At 42.1% G+C, this 27323-nt stretch overlaps 1 protein-coding gene across 2 annotated transcripts in view; it reads left to right on the plus strand.

The window, feature by feature from the left end:
• LOC101157477 (Krueppel-like factor 8) overlaps positions 1-27323 on the plus strand; it is a 72673-nt gene that overhangs the window by 1874 nt on the left and 43476 nt on the right. Inside the window, exon 1 of one of the 2 annotated variants that reach the window (XM_023962655.1) lies at positions 269-611. The exons of the other annotated variant lie outside the window; for it this stretch is intronic. Within the exon in view, the coding sequence (XP_023818423.1) occupies positions 585-611 (27 nt within the window). The 5' untranslated portion in view covers positions 269-584. Of the gene's footprint in view, positions 1-268; positions 612-27323 lie in introns of those variants that run through there. 2 annotated transcript variants of the gene reach the window in all.

Consider the following 27323-nt stretch of genomic DNA (forward strand, 5'->3'; position numbering starts at 1 on the left):
CGTTCACGCAAACAAAGCGTCTCTGCAACAGCAGCTACATTACTTAGAAAAGTCAGCAGGACAGTGACCCCCCCACCCTGCCCCAGTTCCTCGTGCGGAGCCGCGGCCCGCCTGCCGCGCGGCGCGCAGCGGCTCGCGGCTGCACGGCTCCTTCTGCAGGGGCTGCGCAGCTCCTGACTGACAGAGAGATGAGGGGTGGGGACGCAGGGTGGGGTCACGAGCAGGGAGAGGCGGAGGAGGAAAAGGCAGAGAGAGAGCGCCCAGCCCTTGAAGCGCGCACGGCAACAAGCAGCCTTCCACAGACGGAGGGAGAGACGCGCACACACCGGCCGCTTTCCGGGGGGAGCACCGTCGACGCTGCTGCGGGCATGAACTGAGGCGGCGCGCAGGAGCAAGAGGCACGGACCGCGGCGCCACATCCCGAAAATTATCCATAAAGGTGGAACACTGCCCCCCTCCCCTTCCCAGAGCCCTCCTCTCCCCCCCTGACAGCTCGCATTCAGATAGTCCTACACCAAAAAACCGCCCCCCCCCCGCGCCCCCCACCCTCCTGCGCCGCTGCTCCAACCGCTCCGGCAACCGAGATGCACACGGAGACCCGTAACAAGAAAGTAAGTGCCCGTCATTGGCTTCGCGCCCGCGCAGCGGTAGAACGCGTGCACGAGCAGAGCTGTCAGCTCCTTCACGTGCAGCCGGAAGAATGACAGGCAACCGCAGCCTCGTGCGCGTGTTTTCTCTGACGTTTCCACGCCGCTGCGCTGCGTCTGGACGCAGGCTGAGTCTAGAAAAACCTCTGATCTAAAGGCGGGAAGGAAAGTGAAAGCAGCGACTGCGGCTCGCAGGTCGACACCATCTTAGCTGTTTAAAGGGCCAGCAGCCTCTGCGATCACACAACAATAACACGCAGGTGGGAGGCAGCCAGGTGCGCGCGGGCCCCAGGCCCGCAGCTCTGCGGGAGCCCGGCGTGTTTGCCGCTGTTGTGATGATGGAGCGCAGAGCTTGAGGCCTGGCGGCACCTTCACTGCTCATCCAGGTGTGTCTTCTGTTGGGCGGGGCTTAGGGGAGCCCATCAGCAGACATGGACCCCTGGAGTCTTTTAGCTACCGCCAGGTCAATTACAGATTGTTGAAATACGTTTAAAAAAATGGATTGGATTTATCTGCGCTTTTCAAGACACTCAAAGCGCTTACAGTGTGTCCATTATTCATTCACTCTTCATTCATACTTGGTGATGGTAAGCTACGGTTGTAGCCACAGCTGCCCTGGGGCAGACTGACAGAGGCGTGGCTGCCATTTCGCGCCTACGGCCCCTCTGACCATCCCCGGGACCATTCATGCACATTCACACACCAGTGGAGTCACACTGGGGGCAAGGAGGGTGAAGTGTCTTGCCCAAGGACACAACAACATTTTTGGCTGGTGGGAGCGGGGATCGAACCGCCAACCCTTCGGTCATTGGACGACCCGCTCAACCACCCGAGCCACTGTCGTCCATAACATATTTAGGTTTATTATATCTTTTTATCTGTTTGTTGTTGATATGAACTCGTGAAAAATACGAAGCAATCCCAGCATGCACCTCTTCCTGCGGACCCCTAGTGCTGCAGAAACACGTGCAGAAATGTTAAGGTGCAAAACATGACATTAGAGACCAACAGGAGCAGAGCATCAGTGTAGTATTAACGGCTCCAACGGGAATTTCAAATAAAACCCTTTGTCATTTTGAATTTCAAAATAAAAGCATTCCATCAAATACAGGTTACGGATCCATTAACATGACCTTCACTAATCAATTCTTCACATATGTTAAACAATTTTCTTTTATAGATGATTTGGTTACTTTTCTAAATCAAATCAATTTTCTGTTTGTTTTTATCAGAAATTTGATCATAACAGTAATTTTGACAGCTAATTGTGCATTGATAATAATAAACGCTCCCGCTTTAATTCCATTGAATCTCTACTTGAGTAAAGACGGCTGTTCCAGCCAGACCAAACTGGTTTTGGAACAGAAATAGGAAAAATTGCATCTATATTTAATCAAACTTCTTCTTTCTTTACAAAAATAATAATAAAATGAGTTTGCGTTTAAAACAGGAGGCATCGTCTAAAGAAATTTTAAATATATATACATCAAACTGTACTCAAGGCACCAAAACTATAGAAAAAGGAGACGAAAACACAAATTATGAATCATTTTGGCCAAAATATCCTATTTACTGTTAATTTTTTCCTTGTTTTTTAAGAAAATTGCAAAATGTGAATCATTTTTCTGGAAGAGCAGATAAAACTTCAAAATCTAAATATATAACCTGAACAAATTTAGTTTTTAAAAAGTTTGTTTTAACTTTCTGCTTTGAAATTTATCATCGCTTCCAAAAAGTAGACCCTTTTTTCAGATTAAATGTCATTATTGTTTGATAAAGAAAACATCTAACCGGTGCGTTGACTTGGAGTTTCAGTTTCGTTTTTTCTAATTTTATGGCGGATAAACGAATGAACGTCATCGTGCACTAAAACCCCGAGCCATAGGTTGACCTTCTCTCCGCCCTGTAAGGATATGTAACACATTTGTGGTCACATTTCTTCATTTTTGTACACATTATCATGGAAACTTGTGCTTTGGCATGAAAAAACAGGACAAGAACTTCCTTCAAAGTTTGGATGAAATGTTTGGACCTGAAAGATCAGGTCATTCGTGATGGAATGAACTGGTAAAGCTTCATTTCTCCAGTTCCAGCCTCTGTGACGGCAGTCTTCTCTGCACTCCTCAGTGGTCAGGTCCACGTCCAGCTTAGTGTGGATTGCTGGGACAGGAACAACCGTTTGGGTGACTGTTTTGCTAAATCTGTATGAATAGTCAAAGCCCTTTGAACTCCAGGGCAAACATGTGACTCTGAGCTCAATGAAGGTCTTAACCAGAAAGTGGGAACCGGTATCTGCCGGCGGCCTTGTGACTGAAGGAGGCCGCATTGGAACGGCTCAGACTGAAGCCAAACGAGGTGATGGGGATTCCTGGTTGGAATCCAACTTGAGGCGTATGAACGTTGGTGAACTTCTGTGGCCAAATGCACTTGATCTGGCGTTCCAAACAGGAAGTTGCTCCAAAAAGCCAAAATAGACTTCTATGGGGAAATAAACATCTGTTACCCAGAAGAACTCGTTCTTCATCTGATACATTTTATTCCCCAACATGTTCTTTGTAATCCTATTTTTTATTCCATGATACTTTTTGCTGTAGTTCAAGTTACTCAACTTATAAACTGACCAATCAGACGGCTCAGTAAAAGTAGGTGGAGCCTTGCTGGCCCCCAACGGGACCAATCACTGCTCACTCCAACATGGCGGCGTCCTGTATCAGGAAAAACCTGGCGACTGAATTGACTCGGTTGGAGCTGGAGGCGAGCTGCTCTCCATGGATGACCTCTGAGCCGCTCACCGCCGTTCTCTGATGAAGTCGATGGAAACGAGGCGGAGAAAATATGTGACAGAACGTTTTCAGTCTGATGTTGAATTCCTAAGATTTATTTTGACGACTGTATTAAGCTCCTTAGTTGTTTGGTTGCCATAGAAACCGTGTGTAAGGAACTGGGGCTAAATGTAGAGAGTGAAAAAGTGTCTTCTTTTGCTTTTTGTTTTATTCAATTGCTTGTCTTTGGATTTTGATGAAGGAGGAGGAATCCTTTTTCCTTCTGTTACAGTTGAGGGTGTTGGTGGTTTGAGCGGCGTGCGAAACGATCCCTCGCCCTCCTGGGACAGGAGCGAGCGTGCTCCGTGGTTTTATGCAGCATCTGGATCAGCTGGCATGCGGGGCGGGGCGGGTCAGCATGCGGTCCTCAGCCGGAATACAAAGTCTACTGTTGTTTGTGTGTGTGAGAGGGAAACGGACGTCCCAAAGAGGCAATGATTAACTCCCAGGTTGATCATCACAACATTTGGAGCAAAAGATTATGGTGTAAATAAAAGTTAACGCTGTTTGGCCTCATAGTTGTGATGCAAAGTGACATTAATGTGCAGCAGCGATGTTTAAACGCTGCGTTTGGGGAATCGTTTATCAATACCTGATCAATATTTTTCTCTGAAGCCGTTCTCCAGGGTCATCCTTTAAAGCGCTTTCCTAAATATTCAATAATAATTCAAATTTATTAAATGTAAAAACAATATTACTTTTAAAAAAGTGTCAAAAAATTGAGTGGATAAACTTTTTGTACACTTTTATAATAATTTAAGTGTCATTTTCTACTGAAAAACATGTTAACCCTCAAAATTCACGTTTAATAACAGCTCAAAAGCTGTTAATTGGTAAAACATAACCAATAATTAGGTAGGTTTTTATTTAGAGCTGGGCAGAATTTCCGGAATCGAATCGATCCATAAAGATGGATTAGATCCATTTAACTATTAAATTATCTGGAATTTATTTATCAAAAGGATTTTGTTTCATTTTTTGACTGAAAAAATATAAAAGAAATGACGAAATCATCAGAAAAAAAGCAGATCATTGAATCTTTTGCATCTTTCGTTTTGATTAGTCGATGTGTTTTAAACTCAGCACATCTATAAATGTTGCAAAGGGTCATTTTTTTGCAGTTGAACTTCCTGTTTCATGGACTCCTAATATGCTGAACTGAATGCTGAAAGAGTGGAAAAAGCTGCGGTCGATGCTTATTATCTAAAAACTGTTAAATGCTAGGAGAAAGGACTTTTGACACGGAAGAAGCTAAAAATTACTTCAAGAAAATGTTTGAAAGTATCACAAATAATAATAAAGTCTTTAATGTTAAACATTTACTGATATATCTATTTACATAAAAAAGCTTCATTATTTGGAACAAACTTAAGGAATAAAAGGTAAAAACCTATAAACTAAGAGATTAAGTTAACCTAAAAATATAAAAACTTAGAAGGTAAATAAAGTAAAACTGAATCAAATAAGGATGATTTATAAAACAACGGAGGTTTTCTCAGAAGCATGCCACCGTTATCAATTAGGATGCTTAGAATAAGAAGAAAATGCTGATTTCTTAACAAATTTAAAGCAATGAAAGAAGTAAATGTGGCTGACGCTTAACAGTGGGCTGGATGTTGAAAGAACACCTAAAGTCCAGGAAGGAAAATGGTGAGTGTTTCCTGAAAGTGAGGCATCCTGGGATGCATTTGCACCTGTGACCTGGACGTCAGGAGGCTCACTTGCGGCTCGCTCCAACAAACATCCTGTTTGAGCTCTCCAGGTGGCGGCGGGGTAAAGGAGGAACTGGACGTCTCCATTTTCTCTTTTCTCTGGTTTTCTTTCCTGAAGAGGCGAGTTTTCGGAGTTTTCCTCCTGGAGGTTTGGTTGAATCTAAACCCGGTTTGCTGGGGTTTACGGAGGAGTTGGTCCAGCTGACCGGATCGTTGCTTTGGTCCGTCTAGCAGGTTGCAGAAACGGCAGAAGATAAATGAGGCCTAGAGACGCGATGCGAGCGATCACAGGGTCGGCGCCGTTGGCCGGCGTGTCGGTCGGGTCGCTGTGTGGCAGATTAATGGGGAGCAGAGCGAAGATGCAAGTCATGGAAGTGAATTCCAGCGTGGAAACAAAGAGAGCCGATCCGCCTCTCCGGGTTCTTCCTTTCAGGTTTATCTGTAACCTTCAAACCGATGTGCTGCTCCAAACGAGCAGCCGTCAGGATGTGAGGATGGAATCGTCCGTCCTGTGATGCTGACGTGATGTTTGGGTCAGGTGGGTCCTCATCAGGGCTTTCTCGCCCTGATCCTGTGAAGCAGAGCAGAATGGGAAGTGAAGTTGTTGGTTTTTTTTTCCTTCCTCTGTGTTTACTGGGCTGTCTCATTCGGGCTGGCCTGGCCCGAGGCTTTACGGCTATTTATAGACAACTCGTGCTATTAATGTGGCAAAGGCAGACCAGAGCAAAGAGGACTGATTCTCCTTCCTTCACATTCGGACTTGATTGTTTAGGTGAGATTGATGAGATTGATCAACAACAAGTCTGATAGAAATTAAACATGGAACAAGATCATTTTTGGATTCCTTCTGATTTAGGCCTGCAGGAACGAAGAACTGTTATTTTTATTTAAAGTCCGTCTCTACAGACTTCATCCCAGTCCCTTTAAAAAAACACAAACGGGCAGAAAAGCCCCTGTGGGGCTGAGGATGTCACCTGTCAATCAAAGACCCACATGCCTTTTGTGTTGTTCACCTTTTGGCATTTCCCTTCGGGGGTCACCTCAGCTTTCCCTGATTGGCTCTGGGCCTTTGACAGAGATTCGTTCACAAGCCTGTATTTTGATCTGGGCTCGGGACCGGCACTGGGGGGGCCCAGCCTTTGGCCCCCGTGTGGCTACATAAGCAGTGGTGTGAATCACAATGGATGAACCTCATTGGGTTTCTGATGTGTCAGTCCTACAACAGCCAATGGAGAACATCCAGCTGCTAACCACGCCCCCTTTCTATTATTATTAACTTAAATCCAGTGATTGGGTTCCCCGTCCCCCCGGTTCAGTTGTCATGGAAACAACATTTGAACACTAAAGTAAAAGACAAAAAGTTTAAGGATCTTTCATAATGAAGGGAATTCATGAAGCCACTGGTGAAACCCGTTCTTTAGTGGATCTTAAGGATGGGTCACGGTTGACCCATACAGGTTTTTTTTGGGTTGTCTGGGTCCGTGGAGAGTCACAGAGGAGCGCAGGTGGGTCAGACAGTTTCCTTCAGGCTCCTACAACCCCCCTCAAGAAGATGGCGTGGAAATGGAGCGTACCATTGTCGTGCGTGGGGTGAGCGTAGTGTGAAGTATTCGTTACACCACAATGGACGACAGGTGATGCTGTCGTACGGCGTCCTTGCACTGTAGCTGTTAGTAAGATGTGAGGACTGGCTCCTTATCCCTTGTGCTATCATGTGGGGTCCAGATGACCACACTGGGTCATCTGGACCCCACATGATGGCACAAGGGATATGGGAACACCACTAAAGGGAATCCCTGCGTAATCCAGAGGATTTGCAGATTTTAACCTTACGACACGCCTGCGTCTCACCCACTTCTCACGTGTTGTACACGTGTTCACCACTGCGTGTCGAACATTTTCTCTCTACGGCTTCATCGGACGTCCAATGACCTCGATTCTTCGTGCCCGTGTCCACTCAGATTTGTCTGGTCTGATTTTTAGATTTGCAGGTATTTTGTTTATCGTTTGAGCAACAAAAGAAGAAACGTTTGTGTTTCAGTTGTTGGAGAAAAAGGTTTTTGACACCAAAATAAGCCGTTGTGCTGAAAAAAAGCTAAGTGTGAGAGAAACGGGTTTGAGGCAAAGTCAAAAATCTGCAACAGAAAAGCTTTTTTTTAATGTCTTTTTACTGTAATTTTATGCTGTATTAAATGTTTATCCTAAAGCCCGGAGAACCCAACAACAATTTTCTTCTGGGCCTTTAAAATTAATTTAAAAAAATGGATTTTGCTTGTTCATTTTGGGAAGCAGCAATTAAAGTCAAAAGGTAAAAATTTACGGAGACCCTAAAGGGCCATTGAAGAAAAAAAGTAATTTGAAGTAAAAAAAAGTTCAAAAAGAAAAAGGGTGCGTACTGGTTAGTATCGGATGCGCACCCGATACTAACCAGTACGCTTAAACAAGTTTTGAAGACGTGGTTTGTTTCAAAAAAAGGTCCAAATTATATTTGGCATTTGGATTGTTATGACAAACTAAAGCCACTTGTTATTTTTACTATTGGCTGTCAGAAACTGGTGAAAAAAACATATAATTGTAGTTAAAAAAAAATAAAAAACCAACAAGTGCTACCCTGATACTAACCGGTGTGCACTCGTTGTTTTTATGTTTTTTCTTTACTTCAATTTTTTTTTTTACTTAAAAATTGTTTTATTTGTTTTTCTTTCTTTATTTTTACTTCAATTTTTTTTCTTCAATGGCCATTTAGGGCCTCCGTAAAAAATAGAAACATACTTTTAGTTTGTCAATTTCCATGCGGGAACCTCCCAAATGGATAAATAAAGTTGTCTATCTATACAAATAGAAGAAAAAAAAATTAAACAAAAAATAAAAAACACAAGGGCCAAATTTGACCCTGTCAAACATCCTTATTTTACAGCGTTATAATGGTTGTAATGTAAAATAAAGAATAACTCATACTTTTAAAAAATTGTAAAGATGTTTTTGAGCAAATTCCATTTTTTACCTAAATATTTCTTCTGGAGTCACAGTACAAAGAAAAGTTATATTCTTTCTATTTTATGACTGAACAGGATAAGCAACATTAAACATTTTAACACATTTTAAAAAAAATCCCATATTACGTTAGAAATAAAAGAGGTTTTTAACATTCATTCCAGTAGATTAATCTACATTTTTTTCAACTTCTTAATTGTTTGCTAAAAACCTTCATGTTACCAAACCAATTGTAATGAAGGGAAGTGTAGTTTTCTGTCATGTTTAAAGAGCTCCACTGAAAACTTTACGCTGTAGAAAACCTGAATTTACAGGTTTTCAGTGGATTTACAGCTGCAGCTGAGACTTCAAGTTTACTTTTTCATTATTTCAAACTCCCTGCAAATTCTTCAAAAGCTCTGCTGGAGCTCTAAAAATAATCTTCAGTGAGCTGGAAATCCCAAACTCTGTCTAGGAAAATTCAGAGTTTGCTGTAGAAATAGTAGAAAAAGGGTGGAAATGACTGTTCATGAAAGTGTCATTGTGTTTGTTTTCTTAGCAGAAAGCTCCAGTCAGGAACAAAGTGATGACTTGAGTCTAGAAGCTGCAGCCGCTCTGACGTTTCCTGACGTTCTTCCACTTCAACACCATCTGGAGGCGACATGATTGCACTTTCAATGTCTGACTAATTAGGATTTCAGAATCAGTGCTGGACCTGTTCACAAATGCATCTTCAGGTCTGAGGGGGGGCGGTTATTAAACAGCCACCCAAGACTTTCCTAATCCAGCATTTATCTGTTTATAGAACGGGTCCATGTTGGAAGTGAAGCAGCAGAACATGAACCCAGAAACAGACATGAGAAACTATTCGTCATTTACGCCGGTACTGAACTTTTCAAAGCCGTTTTTCTCGTTTCAGACATCAACGCAAAGCTTTGGAAAGCTGATGGCAGTCAGCTCACTCCTGCGTTTCCAACTCCTTCCTTTAAATTTATCGCTGACATGAAAAGCAAATTAGCCAGATGGTGAAGCGATAGAGTCGGAGAAGGTGGAGCTGGAAATAAAAAAGCTGAATATGTTTACAAAGACGCAGACATTAAAGCGGCTCGGCCAGTTTAGCCGCCAGCTGGGTAACGTGACATCGAGATGACGCTTTTGGGTTTTAGACAGTTCTTCACAAGTTTTTCATGGTATTTATTCATTTATTTATTGAAATTATGTGGTTGAAAATAATCGTTTATTCATCACTTACAACAACACTGATATAGAATTTTAGATTGAATGTAAAACTAGCTGGTTTTCCAGCTTTCTGATGAATCTGAATTCTGAAATTAAAAAAAAAATATGCAAAACTATCTAACTAAACTAAACTGTCTTCATAATGTCTCAAATGTGTCTCAAAACAGTCTCAGTGTTGTTTTTTTGGGAAACTAAATGTGAGACCATTTTGTTCAGAGTACTTTAGACTGGTCTGGTTGGAGAACGTAATATTACTAAATAAAATATTATTATGTAGTGTTTCCAGCTGATAGGTGCTAATGGGTTTTTTAGTCATATTGTTTGAAATGTTCCTATTTTCTGGTAAATTTTTAAACTAGCGTTGAGTTGTCGAAGCATTAAGGCCCGTACACACCGGGACGAATTTCGCGCGTGATTTTCGCCGACGTTTAACGCCTCGTGACTAAACAAAGGGCACCAATGTGAGTGTGCACACAGACGCGAAAAAATGCCACGCGTTCGTTTTTTTTTTTTTTGACGCGTCGTGTCGAAATCTATTCGATCAATGAGAATGGCGCTTTTGCACACGTGTCTGGAGCTTCTGAAGTTACAGTAAAACACAACTTGGGGGCGCTCAAACACAAAACTGCCTTGCTGAGCACACATACCAGCGAAGAAGATAGACGCCCAGTAGCGTCTACACTGCCGCGAAGAAATAATGACGGACATTCTAAAATATCCCCGAACCAAGCACCAGTTGGAGCTACTGGTGCTTGAAATATTCATGTTTTCTTTGTATTATTCTGACAAGCGCGTAAATACTTGCTCTCTTCTTCTGAGGGAAAAGCGACTTTAAGAAGCGTAAAGTTGCGCAGCGCCACCTTGTGTACAGGAGTATTTCTGTTTTACATTAAGCGCCATCTAATGTCAGGGAATGAAATTGCATGTTCGCTCGGCTCATCGTCAGCGAAAATCGCCTGGGTGTGAACACAAAAAACGTGGTGAAAAACACTGGGGAATAACGCCTGGCAAATATTCGTCCCGGTGTGTACGGGCCTTTAGATCGTCAAACTTAAATATGAAAATGTTTGGCAGCATCTGTCGATCTTGTGCAGTTTTGTGGTAATTCTATGTAGCAGGCTGAGACACCGAGTACCCTTCAGTTTTTGTTGGTTTTTGAAGTTTAATGCAAAAAACAACAACACAAACAAATATTTTGTTATCCTTTTTTCAAGTTTAATGAACCAAAACACACGTCTTAATGATGTGGTCATTCTTATTATGTATAAAAGATTTCATTCTTGAGTTTTAAGTCAATAATTCAATTACTGATAAAAAGTCAAGAGGGACGTTATGTTCCATTTTTTTATCAGAATAATGTGAAAACTTTATACGTGAATCATTTGCTCAAGTTGAACACAACGATATGAAATGCAATATGACAATCTTAGGGGCGTGGTTAACAAAAAAACCTTCGTTGCCAAGGAAATTTAAAAATGTACTTTTGCCGATCCTTCTAAAAATGACACAGAGCTGTTCGTCAACTCCAGGCGACCAAAAAATTAAATGGTTGCTATGGAGATAAAACCAACATTCAACCATCCATTTTGAAGAAAAAACCATAGTCACGTGCAGCCCTGACCAGAGTGGCAGGTGCAGAAAGTGGAGACCGCCCACACGGTCAAAAGGGGGCAGCAGGGGCAGGAAGTGCCTGTGGGCCATACTGGTTCCACTGATCTCCACCCTCCTTTGAATGATCATATTTCCATGACCTGTTCAGGTGTCATCGATTCCCGGCTCTTCTGCACAACCGCCTTAATCCTTCTGCTATATTGTTGGGTCATCTAGACCCACTAGACAGTGCGCTGAACCTTTTTTCTTCAATGATTTGTGATCTTCACTGGTGTCCATGGATTACATGAAATCTTTCCACCTTTATCCACCTTTGTCATGGTAGGGAGAACACGTCAATGGAAGGGTGGGGTCATCTGGACCCCTACAAGATAGCACAAGGGTTAACAACGATCCACTAACGAGGACTTGAAAAAGCAGATGTACACACCGCGGTTGGTCTCACTTCCTGGACTGCTCTAGAAAAGCAAGAGCAACTTCCTCCTATTGTTATAAATCCATCGATCGTTGTGGTTCACGTAGTGAAACTGTGGACTGCTGATTCTGTTGTCGGTTGACACTTGATGGATAATTTGGTGATCGGCGATAGACTGAAGAGTCATCTCACCTTCAGGTTTTTGACCTAAAGGTAGCTTGACTTTGCAGGCACATTCGAACAATAGATCTTTGTAAAGTGTCTGTAGACATTTACACATTTTCAAAACCTTGAGCATCTGTGTAGAAAACTGCAGGTTCCCACGCACAGGTCCAGGGGGCACTCCGCCCTTTCACCAGCTGAACGCTCCAGCACGGACCTCACCTGTGTCAAGTCTAAGAGCGGCACCAGTTTCTTGGGTTTGGTCATCTTGTGTGGGCGGGGATTTTTCCTGGGGCGGCGGCCTGTGCCGCCTTTATCAGCGGAGCCAGGCGTGGCTCCGGTGGAACCCACGGCCCCTGGAGTAAACAATGCCGGCTCTGAAAGCGGGAACAGAGTTCAAGTTCACTGGAAGTTCAGGAAGCGGTGGGATTTTTGTCATGTGAGCAGCAGTTTCTGAAAGCTCAGCTCAAGCAGGAGACGGCGTTCTGGGTTTCAGCTCACGTCTCTGCGCTTTGATGCTCTCTGCCGTTCGTCACTCTGCTTTGGTCTCGGGCGCCTTGAAGCCACGTTGAAGGACTTGCAGAACTAAAATGATGAAACTACCTTCTACTGAAAAACCGAAGGCAAACAAACGCATGAAAAAGGCAGCTTGAAGTTTTACTGCATTCTTTTACTGCTTCAATCAAATTTCACATTAATAACCCACTTGGTAGGTTTTAATAATTTTTATTTTGGTATTTAAACAGCCTTTCAACAAACTTAAAATACATTTTTTTGTCTGAAAAAAGTTGCAAAAACATCGAAACAATAATTCAACAATACACACAAAACAGCCAAACAATTTTTTTGGTCTTTTTGAAAATTATATAATTATTAAAATCAATTAAACCCAAAAATAAAGCTTAAAGAAAAAATTGGTTTAATAAAATTGTTTACGTCTTGCTAAATTAGATAAAACTTACCCCATGTTTTCATTTTACTATAAAAGAAATGAAACAATCTTTGTGAAAATGCAATAACAGAACAGTGATTTTATGGATAAAGTTCTGAAAACATGGCATGTACATTTTATTAATACTATATATGTATTTATTTTTGTTTTGTTTACATCATGTGATGCTGCTGGTGACTCTAGACTTTCTCATCCCTGGTAGGAAGCAGTGCCATGACTTCTCCAAATTGATCAAATAAAAATTTAAACCATCCTCACACATCATGAACCTATATTGTGACTTGCTGAAAACATTTTCCTTATACTCCCATCACTTGGAAAGAGAAGATGACTGTTGAATTTCCTGTATTATGTAGATTGAAACCGTATCTGCTATCTTATTATTAAAACAGATGAGGAAAACTTTATCGACAGTTTGTAGGGTAACAAAGATACTCATCTGCCTTCAGGAGTCAAATGTCAGGACAAGAACATGAAAGCAGCATGGTGGTGGTAGTGTCATGGTGCCATTACGACTTGATCTAATAGATAAAACACAAATTCAACACTGAAGCAATAATAAATATAACTATAATTGCACTCTGCTCATGTCAATGTAATAAACATAGAAAAAAGTAAGAAATGGCTGCAAAGACTTTTTAATTGCTGTTTTAGTTTCATTTGATTGTGCTAAACCAAGTATAAGAGTCAAATACTTTGTCGACATCATAGTATCATTGGCCGCTCACAGTTGTCGCAAGTGTTGTTTGTTGTTGTTGTATCTGTTGCCTATCATTTGTTGTTTTCTGTCCCAACCGCAGCTTTGCGTTGAGTTTTTATGCAGACGAATGGAGTCTGAGTCCCCGGGGATGAAGGGGCGTGGTCACAGAGCACGTTCTGAGGTGCCAATCTCAAGATGTGGCGTCTGGCAGCCGTTCAACAATTCACGTTGGAAGAATCCAGCTGCGTTTTCTCAGATCACTGAGTGTGTCTTAGTGGCGTGCTGTTACAACTTCTCGACATGTTTGGCTACAACTTCACACCAACTTCACATGTCTTTGAGGATTTTACTTTCGGTTTTGAAAATCCTCAAACATTGATTGAAGGAATAAAGAATGAGAGAAGCGACGCGTTTGGGGTAAAAGGCGGTGTAGCTCCATGGGTGGAGCAGAGATCTTCAGTTGATTGATCAAAAGTGTGTTTAGGACACACAAAACAAATGTTCCCACAATTCCCTTCAAATGTAAGAAATGTTTCCTCACGGCTGTGAATCGGAATCATCTTAGGTCTCAGTCATGTGGGGGTGTTAACTCATGTGGGTGGGTTTGGATTGGCCGGGACAGTGGAGGGCCGTAGACGGGAGCGCCGCTGTGCCTTGCAGGTCCCATAATGGAATGTACCATTGTCGTGCATGTGGGTGAGTGTATTGTTAAGTATTTGCAAGGATAATGGAAATTGTACGCATTTATGACGGACGGGTGATGCTGTCTTTTTGTATTTATTTCTTTATTGAACTTTTATAGAATACTATACAACAATACAAAATAAGAACAACACAGAGTTCTAAATACAAAACAACATTGTTTTTGAAGCAGAAATTAATTTTAAATATTGCTGCAGTTTAAATTTCAGTCAGAAGAATTCAGGTTTTTTATTGTGAATATGAAATTTAGCCATGAATAACAACATATTTATAAAAAAGAAACAATCTTTGTGTTGAAAACTATGAAAACCAAACGTTACTTTTATATAATAAATTTGAAAATCAGCAAAAATAGAGTCGGTGATGAATTTGTGGATGTTTTTTTCCTTAATTTGAATTCACAGGACCAGAATAAATAAGAGCACGTTTCAGGTTGCTTCTTCAGAAAGAACAACGGGTGTTTAGGTCAACTCTAAGTTTAGATGAGTAATGCTTTGCTGGCTGACATCTGCATCAGTTGTAACGGGTGATGCTGATGTCCTTATGCCGCTGTAGTCATCAATGATGTGCGACTTTTGGCGTCCTACTGACCGCGCATAGACCTCCTAGGGCGTGAGATGTAGAAATGTTCACGATGACCTGTCGCCCGCATCATGACCGTAGGAAAATGTTTTCTCTCTATGCGTTCACTGAGTGATCGACAACCTTGACATACAGGTCACCTGTGTGCAGGTTTGACTCTTTTTCACCTGCAGAAGGCCTGTGTCCACCTGGAAGGGACTAAGGCCTTAACAATCCACATCAGAGGCAACGCATTCCTTTTTTGGACATCGATCATGACGGTTTAAATTCGTCAAAATACATTAATGTACAGTAAAAGTTAGATGAAATATAGCGAAAATGGTTCCTGTTGTTTTTTTTCCTACATAAACAGACATCAGCAGCTTTTCTAAAATGTCATTTAGATTTTTTAAGATACATTTTTCATAAACTGCAGAGTCACGGTTTATTAATAATCTCCATTTGAGTTTGCTTAAATATTTTAAAACTCCAGGTTAGAAGACACAAACAATTTTGTGTTTTTCTATATTAACATTGATATAAACATCTGGATATAGGATTAGGTAGAGAAAAAGGTGAGGGTGGGGCCCAGTGAGTGGCTAGTTTCTCATTTATTTGTATTTATCAGTATTGTATTCGGTTTTAGTGATCTAGAGACTCTTACGATCCCAGAAAAGGTCATGTCATTTTGTCTGCTTTGCAGATATACAAAGGACAAATTGATTGATTGATTGATTGATTGATTAGAAAACATTCTTATCAAATGTGTAGGATTTGTCGTTGAAAGTATGAGATCAGCTCAAAGTCACCTGTTAATCCCTAAAACCTGTTTTTAATCAGAATAATCTCTTTTTTTCCTTAGTCGTCTGATAGTGAACAGTGTGAAATGATGACTTGAACAGATTTAACCCCAAACTCTGGTTGAGGATCTGGACCGAGTGCAGAGTTAGATCCCGACTCTGGACGGAGGCGTGGAAGCGGACGCCGTGGTCGTCATGCCGTCTCTAGACGGGGGTTCCTGATGGGAGCGGGGGGTGTAGCTGATGTGAACGAGTGTGTTGGTGGGAGAAGAAGGGCGGGGTTTGAGGAGATTAAGTGTGTGTGTGTGTGTTTACTCTTCCTCTCTGGGAGCTGCTTCAAGTGTTTGCCGTGTGCTTGTGTGTGTGTGTGTGTGCACGCCTGTGCATGTGAGGACATTGGCGGTGTCACCTCAGATTAGGCCGTGATACGGCGCTGGTGACAGCGGTGGTGAAGGAGAGTGCCCCCCCCCATCCTTACCAACCGCAGCACAGTTATTAACCAAGAGCGTAGCGGGGGGAGAGAATCCCGTCTCCATGACAACGGTGGCCGCTGCCAAGGTGGCCACAAAGAGAAGAGAAGGGAGATGTGGGAAAAGGGGGGGGACAGGGTTGGAAAAAAGGCAGTGGGTGTGTCATGCGTGGAGAGGGGCGGGGCCAGAAAAGGGGCGTATCAGATAATTGTGCTACTTTCAAAGATGTTTATTGATGTTTGCCCCGCCTGCCGATTTTAAAAACATCTTTCGTTGATTTGCTGCTTGCATCAAACCTCAGTCTGCAGGTTCTAAGGGAGTTCAGGTGTTTCTACAGCAGAACCTGCAGAACCCACAGGAGGAACAAACACATTTTAATAACAAAACCATCTTTTATCATTTCTTTACTGAAAAGTAATGCTCTTTTCTGCAGAAAAACACTCACAAACACGACTGGTCAACCTTTTTTCTTTTTTTAGAATAAATCTTTGAACAATTTCAGCTTTGTTGTCGCGTTCTGATATTTTCTTCCATCCGAGTTTACGATTCCAGAGAATTCCGGGTCTGCAGCTGCCCTGCAGGAAAACCTTCACGAAACACAAGAAGATCAGGTTAGCAATCAGGAGCAGACAAACAAATGCCGTTTGAAAAAGGTTGTATTTGTGACGTAAAAAAATCTGCTGGGCGGGGCCACAAGCCCCCTTGCTCCGCTCCATCCTGATGCCTCCACTGTCAGACAAATGGATCCATGAACGTCTTTGTTTTCCTCGTCTGAGCTGGAATCTGGATCAGAACCGGACGGCTGCATAGCTACGATATCGCTCGCTGTTTTTGTTTTTCTGGTGAGGTTAGGTTGGGGGTGGGAGCTAGCAGAAGAGAGTGAACTCTCAGTTACGGGAAAGGAGGGTTGGGGTCCCGCCCACAACTCAGAGGTGAAGTTCTAATGAACTCCTGCCGCTCTGCAGAAACTATGTCCTAGAAAACAACAGGTTTTTGGAATTTTGGCTAAAAAAAAAAGGCATCATCGTAATGTAAAGACCGCTGGGAACGCTTTGAAAACAGATTGAAAGATGATCAGAGTGGGACTACAGAGAAAGCTGCTTGGAGTTGTTCTGTGTCATACCACCTTAAACCAGCAGGGACTGCATACTGGTTCCAGACAGTTTGTCCCAATCACAACCGGTCCGGTTCCAATTTTTCTCATTACTCGATCGACTGAAGCCAGTTCTTGGGACGATCCAGGTGAGAGAGGCTGCTCAGGCGGGTGCTCTGAAGCCTCTGAAGGCCTCAGGACTTTTCTGCCTTCCTCAGCACTTCCTCTGCCTTTGTGGGCGTCTAGCACAAACGTCGCCGAGTTTGAACCCTGCCGGCTGCAGGAGCGACGCCGTGACTGGGCCAGCAGCGCGGACATTTGCTGACGGTTGTTGAATGGGAACATCTGCTCACGGCGTGTGACAGACAGCGAACACGTGTTTTCAACGTCTGTCGCCGCGCTCTGGCTGCATGCAGAGCTTGAATTCAGAACCAGCTTTGGAGAAGTGAGCAGACCGCAGCGTTGGGGTTTGAGCAGGCGCTGTCGCCTGTGCACGTGTGCAGATAGGGACCTGGTGGCCGCCGTTGCGTCAACAGGGTGTGGTGTGATAGCAGACAGCTTCTCCCTGCCTGCCAGATGGAGCCACACCCAGTTCCTCACAGCAGTGCTGTCACACACAGCAACAGCGTTTGTGAGCAACACCAAGAACATTTGCGGCACCTTTTCGTCTCGACTGTGTTGGCGGCTTTCAGATCTCGTGTCTCCCGTGTTTCCGCAGAGAGGGGTCAAAGTTCAGCAGCATCTGTTGATCACAAGAGAGACAAAGAAAAAGACGAGAGTGCCAATGATACCAACACGCCCTGATTTATGGAAGGGTTTCTAGTTTATTCTTTCTTTTCCTGTTTTTGGGCACAAAGGTCCAGACAGGTCTGAGAACAGATACTAAAATTTTTTAGAACTTGTTTTTAGTCTAACTTTTTAAATGGTCTGGCTTGGTTAGATGTCCTTTCCAGAACCGAAGTCTGTTGCAGGACCATCGACTGCAACAGAGAACTGGACTGAGCAACTGTGACATCATCAATTCAGTCTTACAGGTTGGAGCCAGAGTCTACGTTTCTATGGAAACCACCTCTCTCTAATCAGGAGCGAGCTTGTTGGAAGGGCACACCCCTCCCACTTGAAAGCGCGCCACACGAAATCTGTCAAACGCTGTAAGACGTGGGGGCCAGCAGGCTCCGCCTACTTTTATTGAGGCATCTGATTGGTCAGTTAATAGCTTAAATAAAAGAGAATAATCAAGAAAAAAAGAGCAAGAATGGTTATTCTGACCCACAGAATGACTGAATAACAGTTTTTTACTGCTCTATGGCAGTGTTTTTCAACCTTTTTTGAGCCACGGCACACTTTAACCTTGACAAAAATCCCGCGGCACACCAGCATCCAAAAAAAAAAAAAAAAAAAACAGAAATTCATGGTCTGTATTGATCGACAGCCGCAATCTCACGTGCATTTTTGTGATAATTGTGGCCGGAAAAGCAGGAAGTTGCGGCTGTTTTTTTCTAAGAGATGAAATGAAAGTTAAATTAGAAAATTTAGAAACTGTTTGTTTGTTCGGGTTTCAAGGCGTTTCGCAAGGACAACTCATTGTGCACTGGCCCTTTAAGCCAATGCATCATGGGAGATGTAGTGTGAAAACTGCCGAAAACTTGCAGAAAGACTCGCGTCAATGAGCTTCATTGTATTGTCCACTTGTTTCACGGTCTGACACCGGACTCTGTGGAAAGCTACACCGCTAAAGAAGAGCTTTAGCTGGTATTTATGTTAGAACTGAGCGACTTTATCAGCAGAATTAAGAACAAGGAAGTGAAGACTTTAAGCACTTCTGATTGGTCAGACTGATGACATGTGATTAAGCCTTCAAGAATGATTGGTGGAGACAGTTAAAGGGACGGGACTTTTCCGCAAACTGTCATAGCTGCAGCTAACTCGCAGTACCGTCATTCTTATCAAAATTTCTTTAATAGAATTAAATAAACACAAAGAAAAAGTAATTTTAAGATCTTTTATATTCCTAACTCCTCAGTGTTTTATCAGGGCCTGTTTGGATGAACAAAGAGCTGATTTCCTGGAGATGGGAAATGTTTTTAGATCAGTGAATGATTAATGAGGGCAATTTCTCCACGGCACACTTGACCATCTCCCACGGCACACTAGTGTGCCGCGGCACACTGGTTGAAAAACACTGCTCTATGGGGTTTTGCCGCCAACAGGTACTTCCAGTTTGGAACACCAGGGGGAGGAGTCAGTGAGTAGGACAGATTAAATGATCATACAGTTCCAGCATCTGCTTCTAGGGGGGCGCTGTTGCTCAAAGTTAGCTTTGAAAAGGGCGATGAAAAAGCCAAAAGAGAAGAAGAAAGTGATTTATTTGGAAATTCCTGTCGTTTTTCACTGCACCTCCTCTATTCTGCATTAGAACACTTTTCCTGTTCTTTCTGCTCCTGATTGGCAGCATTTCCTCCCTTTGCCTCCCTTCTGTTTTTAGGAGAACCCGAGCTTTTTACATAGAAAGAAACATGACAACATTAATCACCTTTATTTAGATTATAACGTGAATTTATTCCCAGAATTTCCCCCCATTATTTTCGTATACATTTTGACTGTTTTTAACGTGGGATTGATAAATGTATGTATATATATTCCTTTATCCTCAAAACCATTCATTTCATGTGATCTTATTTTGTGTTTTATAACTGCTCAAATAGTAGTCAAGGGAATAAAAGCAAAGGTTAAAAATGATGTAATCATCAACCGCTGCAAAGGTGGATGCTTCATCATAAAAGCGCAGACGTGTGTGATGAAGATGAGGCTCCTCAGGGTTCTTCCATGTTTGTGGGTCAGGGTTCCTGCAGCCCGGTTCCTCGTCTTCCTCCCTGCAGCTGGTTTTCTTCAAATGTCCCCATTTGTTCTCATAAACCGGAGTGAAGTTTGAGATGTTTGAAGGTAAACAGTGACCGCCCGCTGTTCTGCAGTTTGATTGGTTGATCCCTGCAGCACATGCTAGTTTGAAACAGATTTGTTTTGTTATACTATATGTTTTTTATATTTTATATTACATTTTTATACTTTGATCTTTTACTGAAAAAGGCAGTTTTAGTTTATTGGAATCAGTTAAGCAAGATAACTCTTTTAAAACAATATTTATTTTAATTGCATTTGTTACTCAGGTTACTTTTATTTTCTTTTTTAATTCGGTTCTGCTATATCATTGGATGCTAACTGGTTTATTTAAATTATTTCTGTAAAAAACTTGTTTTATATTTAGCTTTTTCCCTTGTTAGTTTTCTTTTTTTAAAATGTTTAGCTTTTTTCACATTTTCTTTTTAATTTTGTTCACATGCCTTTAATTTTCGTTTTTTTGTTTGCTGTTATCTTATTTTAATTTGACAAGAAAAATAACTTTGGTTTGTATATTTACCTCTTTAACCTTTTTCTCCTTTAGGATATGTTTGTCTTTTATCATTGTTTATCGTATAGGTTGGTGATTTTGTGTAAAACATATTTGTTGGCCCTTTCTGGAACTTATTTGAAGAAAATCCAGTAGAATTTGAACATTGGTTATGAGAGTTTGATCTTTTTATTTTGCAGTCTTTTCTACAGAAAATCCCAAAATGATAAATATCCTAGATTTTTTTCTTCTCTGCATTTCCTCAAATTCACTGGTGTTTTTCTCTGCCCTTGACGGTCCCGGGTCAGGATTGGTCAACAATCAAGGGCCTCCGTGACCCACATCTGGGGCGGTCAGTGTTGACGGAGCAGATGTGGGTCACGGGGCGACCCCTCGTTCCTGTCAGTCAGACAGATAAGCGGCGTCCTGTTATCTATTCAGGAAAAAGCGGAGCTGAAAAGCAGAGGTGGCGTGATGAAAGGCGAGGCGCGTGGGCCAACTTTCTCCCTGACTCCTATCTGGTTTCTTCTGGAGCTGCTGGAACTTTCTGCAGTGCAGCTCCGTAGGAGGATGCCGTTTGAGGGGCGTCGGTCCGTCCACAGCTGACAGAGGGATGGGGGGGGGGGGGGGCTGCATGGGAGTGGCGTTTTTTGGGTGGGGTGAGAGAAAAGTTTTTCTTCTCAGGCTTGAAGTGAAACAGAAACGGGTCTTTTCTGGCTGTGCAGAGATGTTGCAGCTTCTCCCTCCTGCATTGACCTCTGTTCATACGTTTAGAATGGGCCTGCACAATAAAACACTAATTTATCGTTATCGCAATGTCAAGCTGTGCGAAAGTCGCCGAAAATCTCAATAAATGGTAGCCTTATATGTCCTAAAACAATCTTATGGCAGCTCGACGTATTTAACGGGTCAAATAAATCCCTTTTATGCGTTCGACCAATCGGATGGAGCCTGTTATGTTAAAGATGTTTGCCTCCTATGTAGACGAGGGGCTTTAGGAGAGTAATTTAAGTTATGTTGACTTATTTAAACTGTTGCAGTAAAATGGAAATGATGTATTTGTTTTACTATTTGTTCATGTATCACAAGCTATATGGGCATCGCAATACTGATCATTAATATCGCACATCGTAAGTTTTTCTTAATTAAACAGAATTTTATTCAGCCAATGGTCTGTTTAAAACACAAACTGAGCTCTGGGTGAGGGGGGGTGTGTGTGCGGGAGGAAGAATTGTTTTATTCACAGAAAGAGGAAGACAGAGAAGTACCTGCCCTCTGCAAACTCTTGTAGCCTCTTTTTTTATTTTATTTGAGCCACAAACGCATAATCAGTCTCGTCTGGTCCTTTCATTTGTAGGTTTTGTTCCTTTGCAGTTATTTTAAAATCTTAAAATATGTTATGGAAAGAATGTTTACGAATAACGTCGCTCAAACAGGATGCAAAAGATGTTTTCATTTTTGTTTCAGTTCATTTTTAAAGTCTGGATTTCTAAAAACCAACAGAAAGAAAACCTAAAAAAACCAAACAAAAATCCTAAATAAACCAATTCTAATCCAATTTTTGCAAACCGAACAAAAACCAAAGCGGGTCTGGAACACAACCACTGTTGGAGAAATACGAAGATCAGACCAAAGAGGGAGAAAAGTTACTTTTCATGTGAATTCTCAAACACGGTGGTGGAGCTGTGATGATTTGGGCTGCTTTAAAGCCACAGACTGAAGCATGAATGTTTGATGCATTCGGTCTACAAAGACAGACATGGTCCAACGCATTGACTGTAAATGAGAACTGGACTCTACAGAGGAATGAACAGCTGCTACTCAGTCATTCTACGGGTCAGAAGAACCATTCTTACTCTGATAAACGTTTTTAGTTCTTATTTACTATCCTTTTTATTAATATCCTTATTATATTTTGGTTCTTGATAATCCTCATCTTCTTTTATAGTGTTTTTTTTTGTAGTTCAAGTTAGTAACCCTTGTGTTGTCCTAGGCACTTTATTGTTGGGAGTTGGGTCATCTAGACCCACTAGACAGAGCTCTGAACCTTTTTTCTTCAATGATTTGTGATCTTCACTGGTGTCCATGGATTACATGAAATCTTTCCACCTTTTTCCACCTTTGTCATGTTAGGGAGAACACGTCAATGTGAGGGGGGGTCATCTAAGATAGCACAAGGGATAAAGACCCCCTTTGATGAAAATCCTTTGTTGTTGAGTTTTTGACCGCTATGGGTGGCATTTTGTAATGAAGGACAACAAATGTAATAAGAAATCATTTCATTTTTTCCTTTCTGAGGATTTCTCCTTTTAAATTGCTGTCAGTCAAACTGTCGTAAAGACGCTCTGCATGAATTAATGGGCCATTGTAATGTCGGCCCAAAAGCGCATGCGTGAGCTCCCTGCAAGAAGAGAAGATGGCATCTTCCCACTTCTGTGCTGTAGACTAGAGAACTGCAATGCCATGAAAAGCTGTAGTGGTGTTAGCTTTCATTATTTTCCCAAGGACTTTGCTTTGAGAAACAAATAGATTGAATGTCTTAACTTCAATAAGCATTCAATCATTTGCTGTCAGCACTTCCAGAAAGACTCTTTATTGAACTGGAAGGAGAAAGAATTGGGCTTTTGTATTATATTCATGTTGTCTCTATCAAGACACCATCAAGTGGACAGCCTGCACCTTCACCGCTATCTTTTATCTTAGGCTGACGGTAGGCCTGCACAACATACCGCAAATTTATCGTTATCGCGAAATCAAGCTGTGCAATATGCATACCGCAAAAGATGGCAAAAATCGCAATAAATGGTTACCTTAAATGTGCTAAAACAAACTCATGGCAGCTTGAAATATTGAACAAATGAAATAAATCCTTTTATGCATTTAACCAATCAGAAGGACCCGTTTACGTTTTTGATCAATCAGATGAGCCCTTTTATGTTTGATGTTTGCCTCCTATGTCGACGAGGGTCATTTGGAGTATAATTTTTAAACTGTTGCAGTGAAATGGAAATGATGTTTTTTTTTTTTTGCTATTTGTTTATTTACCGCAATTTATATCGTTATCGCAATATTAATTACCAATATCGCATATCGCGAGTTTTCCTCATATCGTGCAGCCCTAGCTGACGGTCAGTGGCAGTTTCTCCTAGGGGCGATGTGGGCGGTCGCCCAGGGCGCTCACTGGCCGCCACAAAGAGAAGAAGGAAAAAAACATTGCCTGTTTTTTCTTCTGCAGTTTTTCTAGACTAAAACCGCCCACTACCCAAATACCTGCAGCTTCCAAATAAAAAAATAGTTTTCATTCATAAATTGAATATACTTTATTGGGTTTACTGGAAGAATTAAAGAAAACAAAAAGGAGTCTGCATCAAAGTGAATTAATTTCCGTCATCTCACTCATCTCAACTCTGGGTGTTTGACAGACAGAAAAGTCTATTCAAGGTTGTGGAAAATGGTTCTGTTCTTTGGAAAACCGTTGGGAATGATGGCCACAAACTGGACCTTCTGGAAGTTCAGAAACTTTCTCAGCACCGGGGACTTTTCTGCTGAAACGGCTAACTGCCCCGTCTCGTCGCTGCCACTCATTAACCATGCCCCACCCTGAGCTGCAGTACAAAGCGTGAGAGGGCGAGAGGACAGCGGAAACTGAGACGGAGAGGCAGCTCAGTGAGTCCGCTCTGTGTGTTTGAATGTCCCTGTGTGAAGGAAATGCAAACCCAAACCCCTCCGACCCTCAGAGCTGCACAAGCACACACAAAAACACACTCGGACATTGAGTTTTTCTTCATTTTCTCTGACAAAGTCCTTCCTACTGCCTTTCGGGGCTGAGGTCGCACAAGCAAAGTGCTGTGTGTGTGCGCGCGTGTGTGTGCATGTGTGTGTTAAGTTACTCTGGTTACATGCGTTGCGCAACGTTTGGACCCTTCATGAAAAAACCAAAGGAAACTGACCTCTTCTCTGCTCCGCTTCTCTCTGAAGTTCAAAGGGAAGAAAGACATTTGGTCTCGTTTCAGTTTCAGAAATGAAGAATTAAACCAATAAAAATAACAATAAAATTACATTTTAATTAAAAAAAAAGGATTTTGTTATGTGTATGTGTAGGTACCATGACCATTCAGCCTGCAATAACCGCTCGGGGTCCTTGTGACTGAGGATAACTTTACACTACGGTAGCCCCACTTGGACAAACTACGTAGCGTGGACATCTGCTCGGGCTCTACATATTTTCATTTCACGTTTCCTTTTGTAACCCAAAGTTCTTTTCCCTCATAAGTTGTGTCTGCCATTATTCTTTATAGTGTTTCTACAGAGATTTTTGCCACAACCCACTTTGTAAAAAGATCTGTGGCTGTTAGAATGAACCTGCTGCTCCACACAAGCGAACCGTGTCTCTGAGCAGAGCAGCTGGAATCTCGTAGCTTCGTGTTTGCAAGCAGGGAAGGTGCTTTGTTCTAGTGTGCGGTCTGGAGAAGGGTTCGGACCGCAGTCCGTTCGACTGCAAATGCACTTAATAATAATCATAATAACAATAAAAACACGTTCAGAAGATAATCTCGCTCCGTGTCGGAGCTCTGTTTGTTTACAACGGACCACATAATATCTTCTTCTATGGTAGTATAGTAATTTGTCCAGACCAATCACTATCTGACATGACTGTCATCGGACCAACGGACAGCCAAACACATAATGTGACGTCAGCACATTGAACGATTGGTGCAGGCCGAATGGTTATTGTACCTAGATCCACACATTTAGCAAAGAGGATTCAAACACTTTTGTTTGACGTTTTTTTTCTCAAATATTTCCGTGGTGCAGCGGTAGGGCATTTTTTCAGTCAGGTTCTTGCAGAGCTCACTCCACTGAAACAGCCCTACTCAAAGTCACTAATGATATCCTGATGCAGAGTGATGCAGGGAAATGCTCTGTGCTACGGCTACTGGACTTGACAGCAGCCTTTGACACCGTCGACCACTTTGTCCTCCTGGACAGGCTAAAAAATTGGGTTGGGGTATCTGGTTCCACGTTAAATTGGTTTCCCTCTTATCTGACGGGTAGATCTTTCTCTGTTGTTTTTTCAAAGTTCAAGTCCTCTTCTGCATGCCTCACTTCTGGTGTGCCACAAGGCTCAGTTTTGGGACCTTTATTGTTCATTTTATATCTGCTGCCTTTGCAGCACATTTTAAGTTCTTTTAACGATATTTCTTATCATTTTTATGCTGATGATATTCAGCTTTATGTGTCTTATAAACTGCAGGATGTTTTTAAAATACAGATTTTACATAGGTGTCTGACTTAGTCAAGTGTTGGATGAATGATAATTTTCTCCAACTAAATGAAGCTAAAACTGAGGTTTTAGTCTGTGCTCCTGACAGTTGCCTTCCCAAGATAGTCCAGTAGTTCGGTCCTCTCGTTTCCTCTATCAAGCCGTCTGTCAGGAACCTCGGGGTGACTGTAGACCCAGTTTTATCACTTGACTGACATGTCGGGTCACTTATACGTTCTTGTTTTTATCATTTAAAAAACATTGCAAAGCTGAGTCCAATTGTGTCACGTTCTGAGATGGAGATGCTCATCCACGCTTTTATTTCATCTCGCCTTGATCACTGCAACTCCATCTTTACATGCTTGAGCAAAAAATCTTTAGAACGGCTTCAGCTTGTCCAGAATGCTGCTGTGAGGCTTTTAACTAATTCATCCAAGTTTTCACACGTCACCCCGTTGTTAATCCAGCTGCACTGGATCCCCGTCTGTGTCTGAGTGCATTTTAAAATCCTGGTTTTAACACACACAGCACTCAATTACCAAGCACCGGTCTACATAGAAGACCTTTTGCAGCCGTCCACTCCAAGCAGGTCCCTGAGGTCATGTGACCAGGGTCTGCTGGTTGTTCAGAGAACTCGGTTAAAAACTAAAGGTGATAGAGCCTTTGCAGCAGCGGCTCCATCCCTCTGGAAACTCCCTTCCTCTCAGCCTCAGATCTGCAGACTCAGTGTTTTCTTTTAAAAAGTAGCTAAAAACCTATCTTTTTAAAATAGCATTTTCTTAATTTTCTCTCTATTCTGTGTTTTACTGTGTTTTATTGTGTTTTACCATGTTTTACTGTGAAGCACTTTGTGATTTTTATCTCGAAAGGTGCTATACAAATAGAGTTTTTTATTATTATTATTATTATATGATCGTAAGATTGCAGGTTTGATTCCCGCCTTGCACACCCATGAGTCAAAGTGTCCGTGGGCAAGACACTGAACCCCACCTTGCCTCTGGTGGTAGGTTGGCGCCAGTGTTCGGCAGCGCCACCAGTGTGTGAATGTGTGTGTGACTGTAAAGCGCTTTGGGCCTTGTAGGTAGAAAAGTGCTATATAAGTATATGCCATTTACCATTTTTGACAAAGAATTTGGTACAATAAATAGACAGGTAAAATGTAGTGGAAATTAGCAGATTGATGTTCTGTCATTAATCATTAGGCATGATGTTATAAATAGCCAGCAGAGGGCGCTGGAAGCCTCAGCTTCCGAACTAATTGTTAGCATGAAATGTTTTTTTGTTACTACACTGTGGTAGCATGAATATTTTTTCCCCCTTATCCCGGTATATGATGGTATAACCCACATTGGCTAAGCCCTTGATTTCATTTTAGAGCATGGTCGCTGCTGGTGGGACCTATTGGACCCGTATCTCCACAGAGACGGACATCTAAGTTAGAAATCTGTTACCAGCCTAAAAATCCTCCCCAGCGATAAATATAAACGCAGCCTCATGACGAGAGCGAGCTCCTGGGCAAAGCTTAACAATACTTTTCACACAAGCCATCTTTCCTGCACGAATGAGGAATGAGGATGAAATAGAGTGAGGTTATCTGAGGTCAACCGCTGAAAAGTAGTTTTTAGACAGAAAAAAAAAATTTAAAGTTAATATTAAGGTACAAAAAGTTTAAATGAGTAATTGAAATAACTATCTTTAATGTAAAGCCTTGGTCAAGACCACCCCTACGGCGTGTCGGGCCATTCAGGTGCTGCGGCGTGTTTTTGGCTTGTCTGGGAGGGTCATACAGAGGAGCGGCTGCATCTTAACCCCC

Source organism: Oryzias latipes, chromosome 14 (assembly GCF_002234675.1).
Source record: "Oryzias latipes chromosome 14, ASM223467v1".
Lineage (NCBI taxonomy): Eukaryota > Metazoa > Chordata > Actinopteri > Beloniformes > Adrianichthyidae > Oryzias > Oryzias latipes.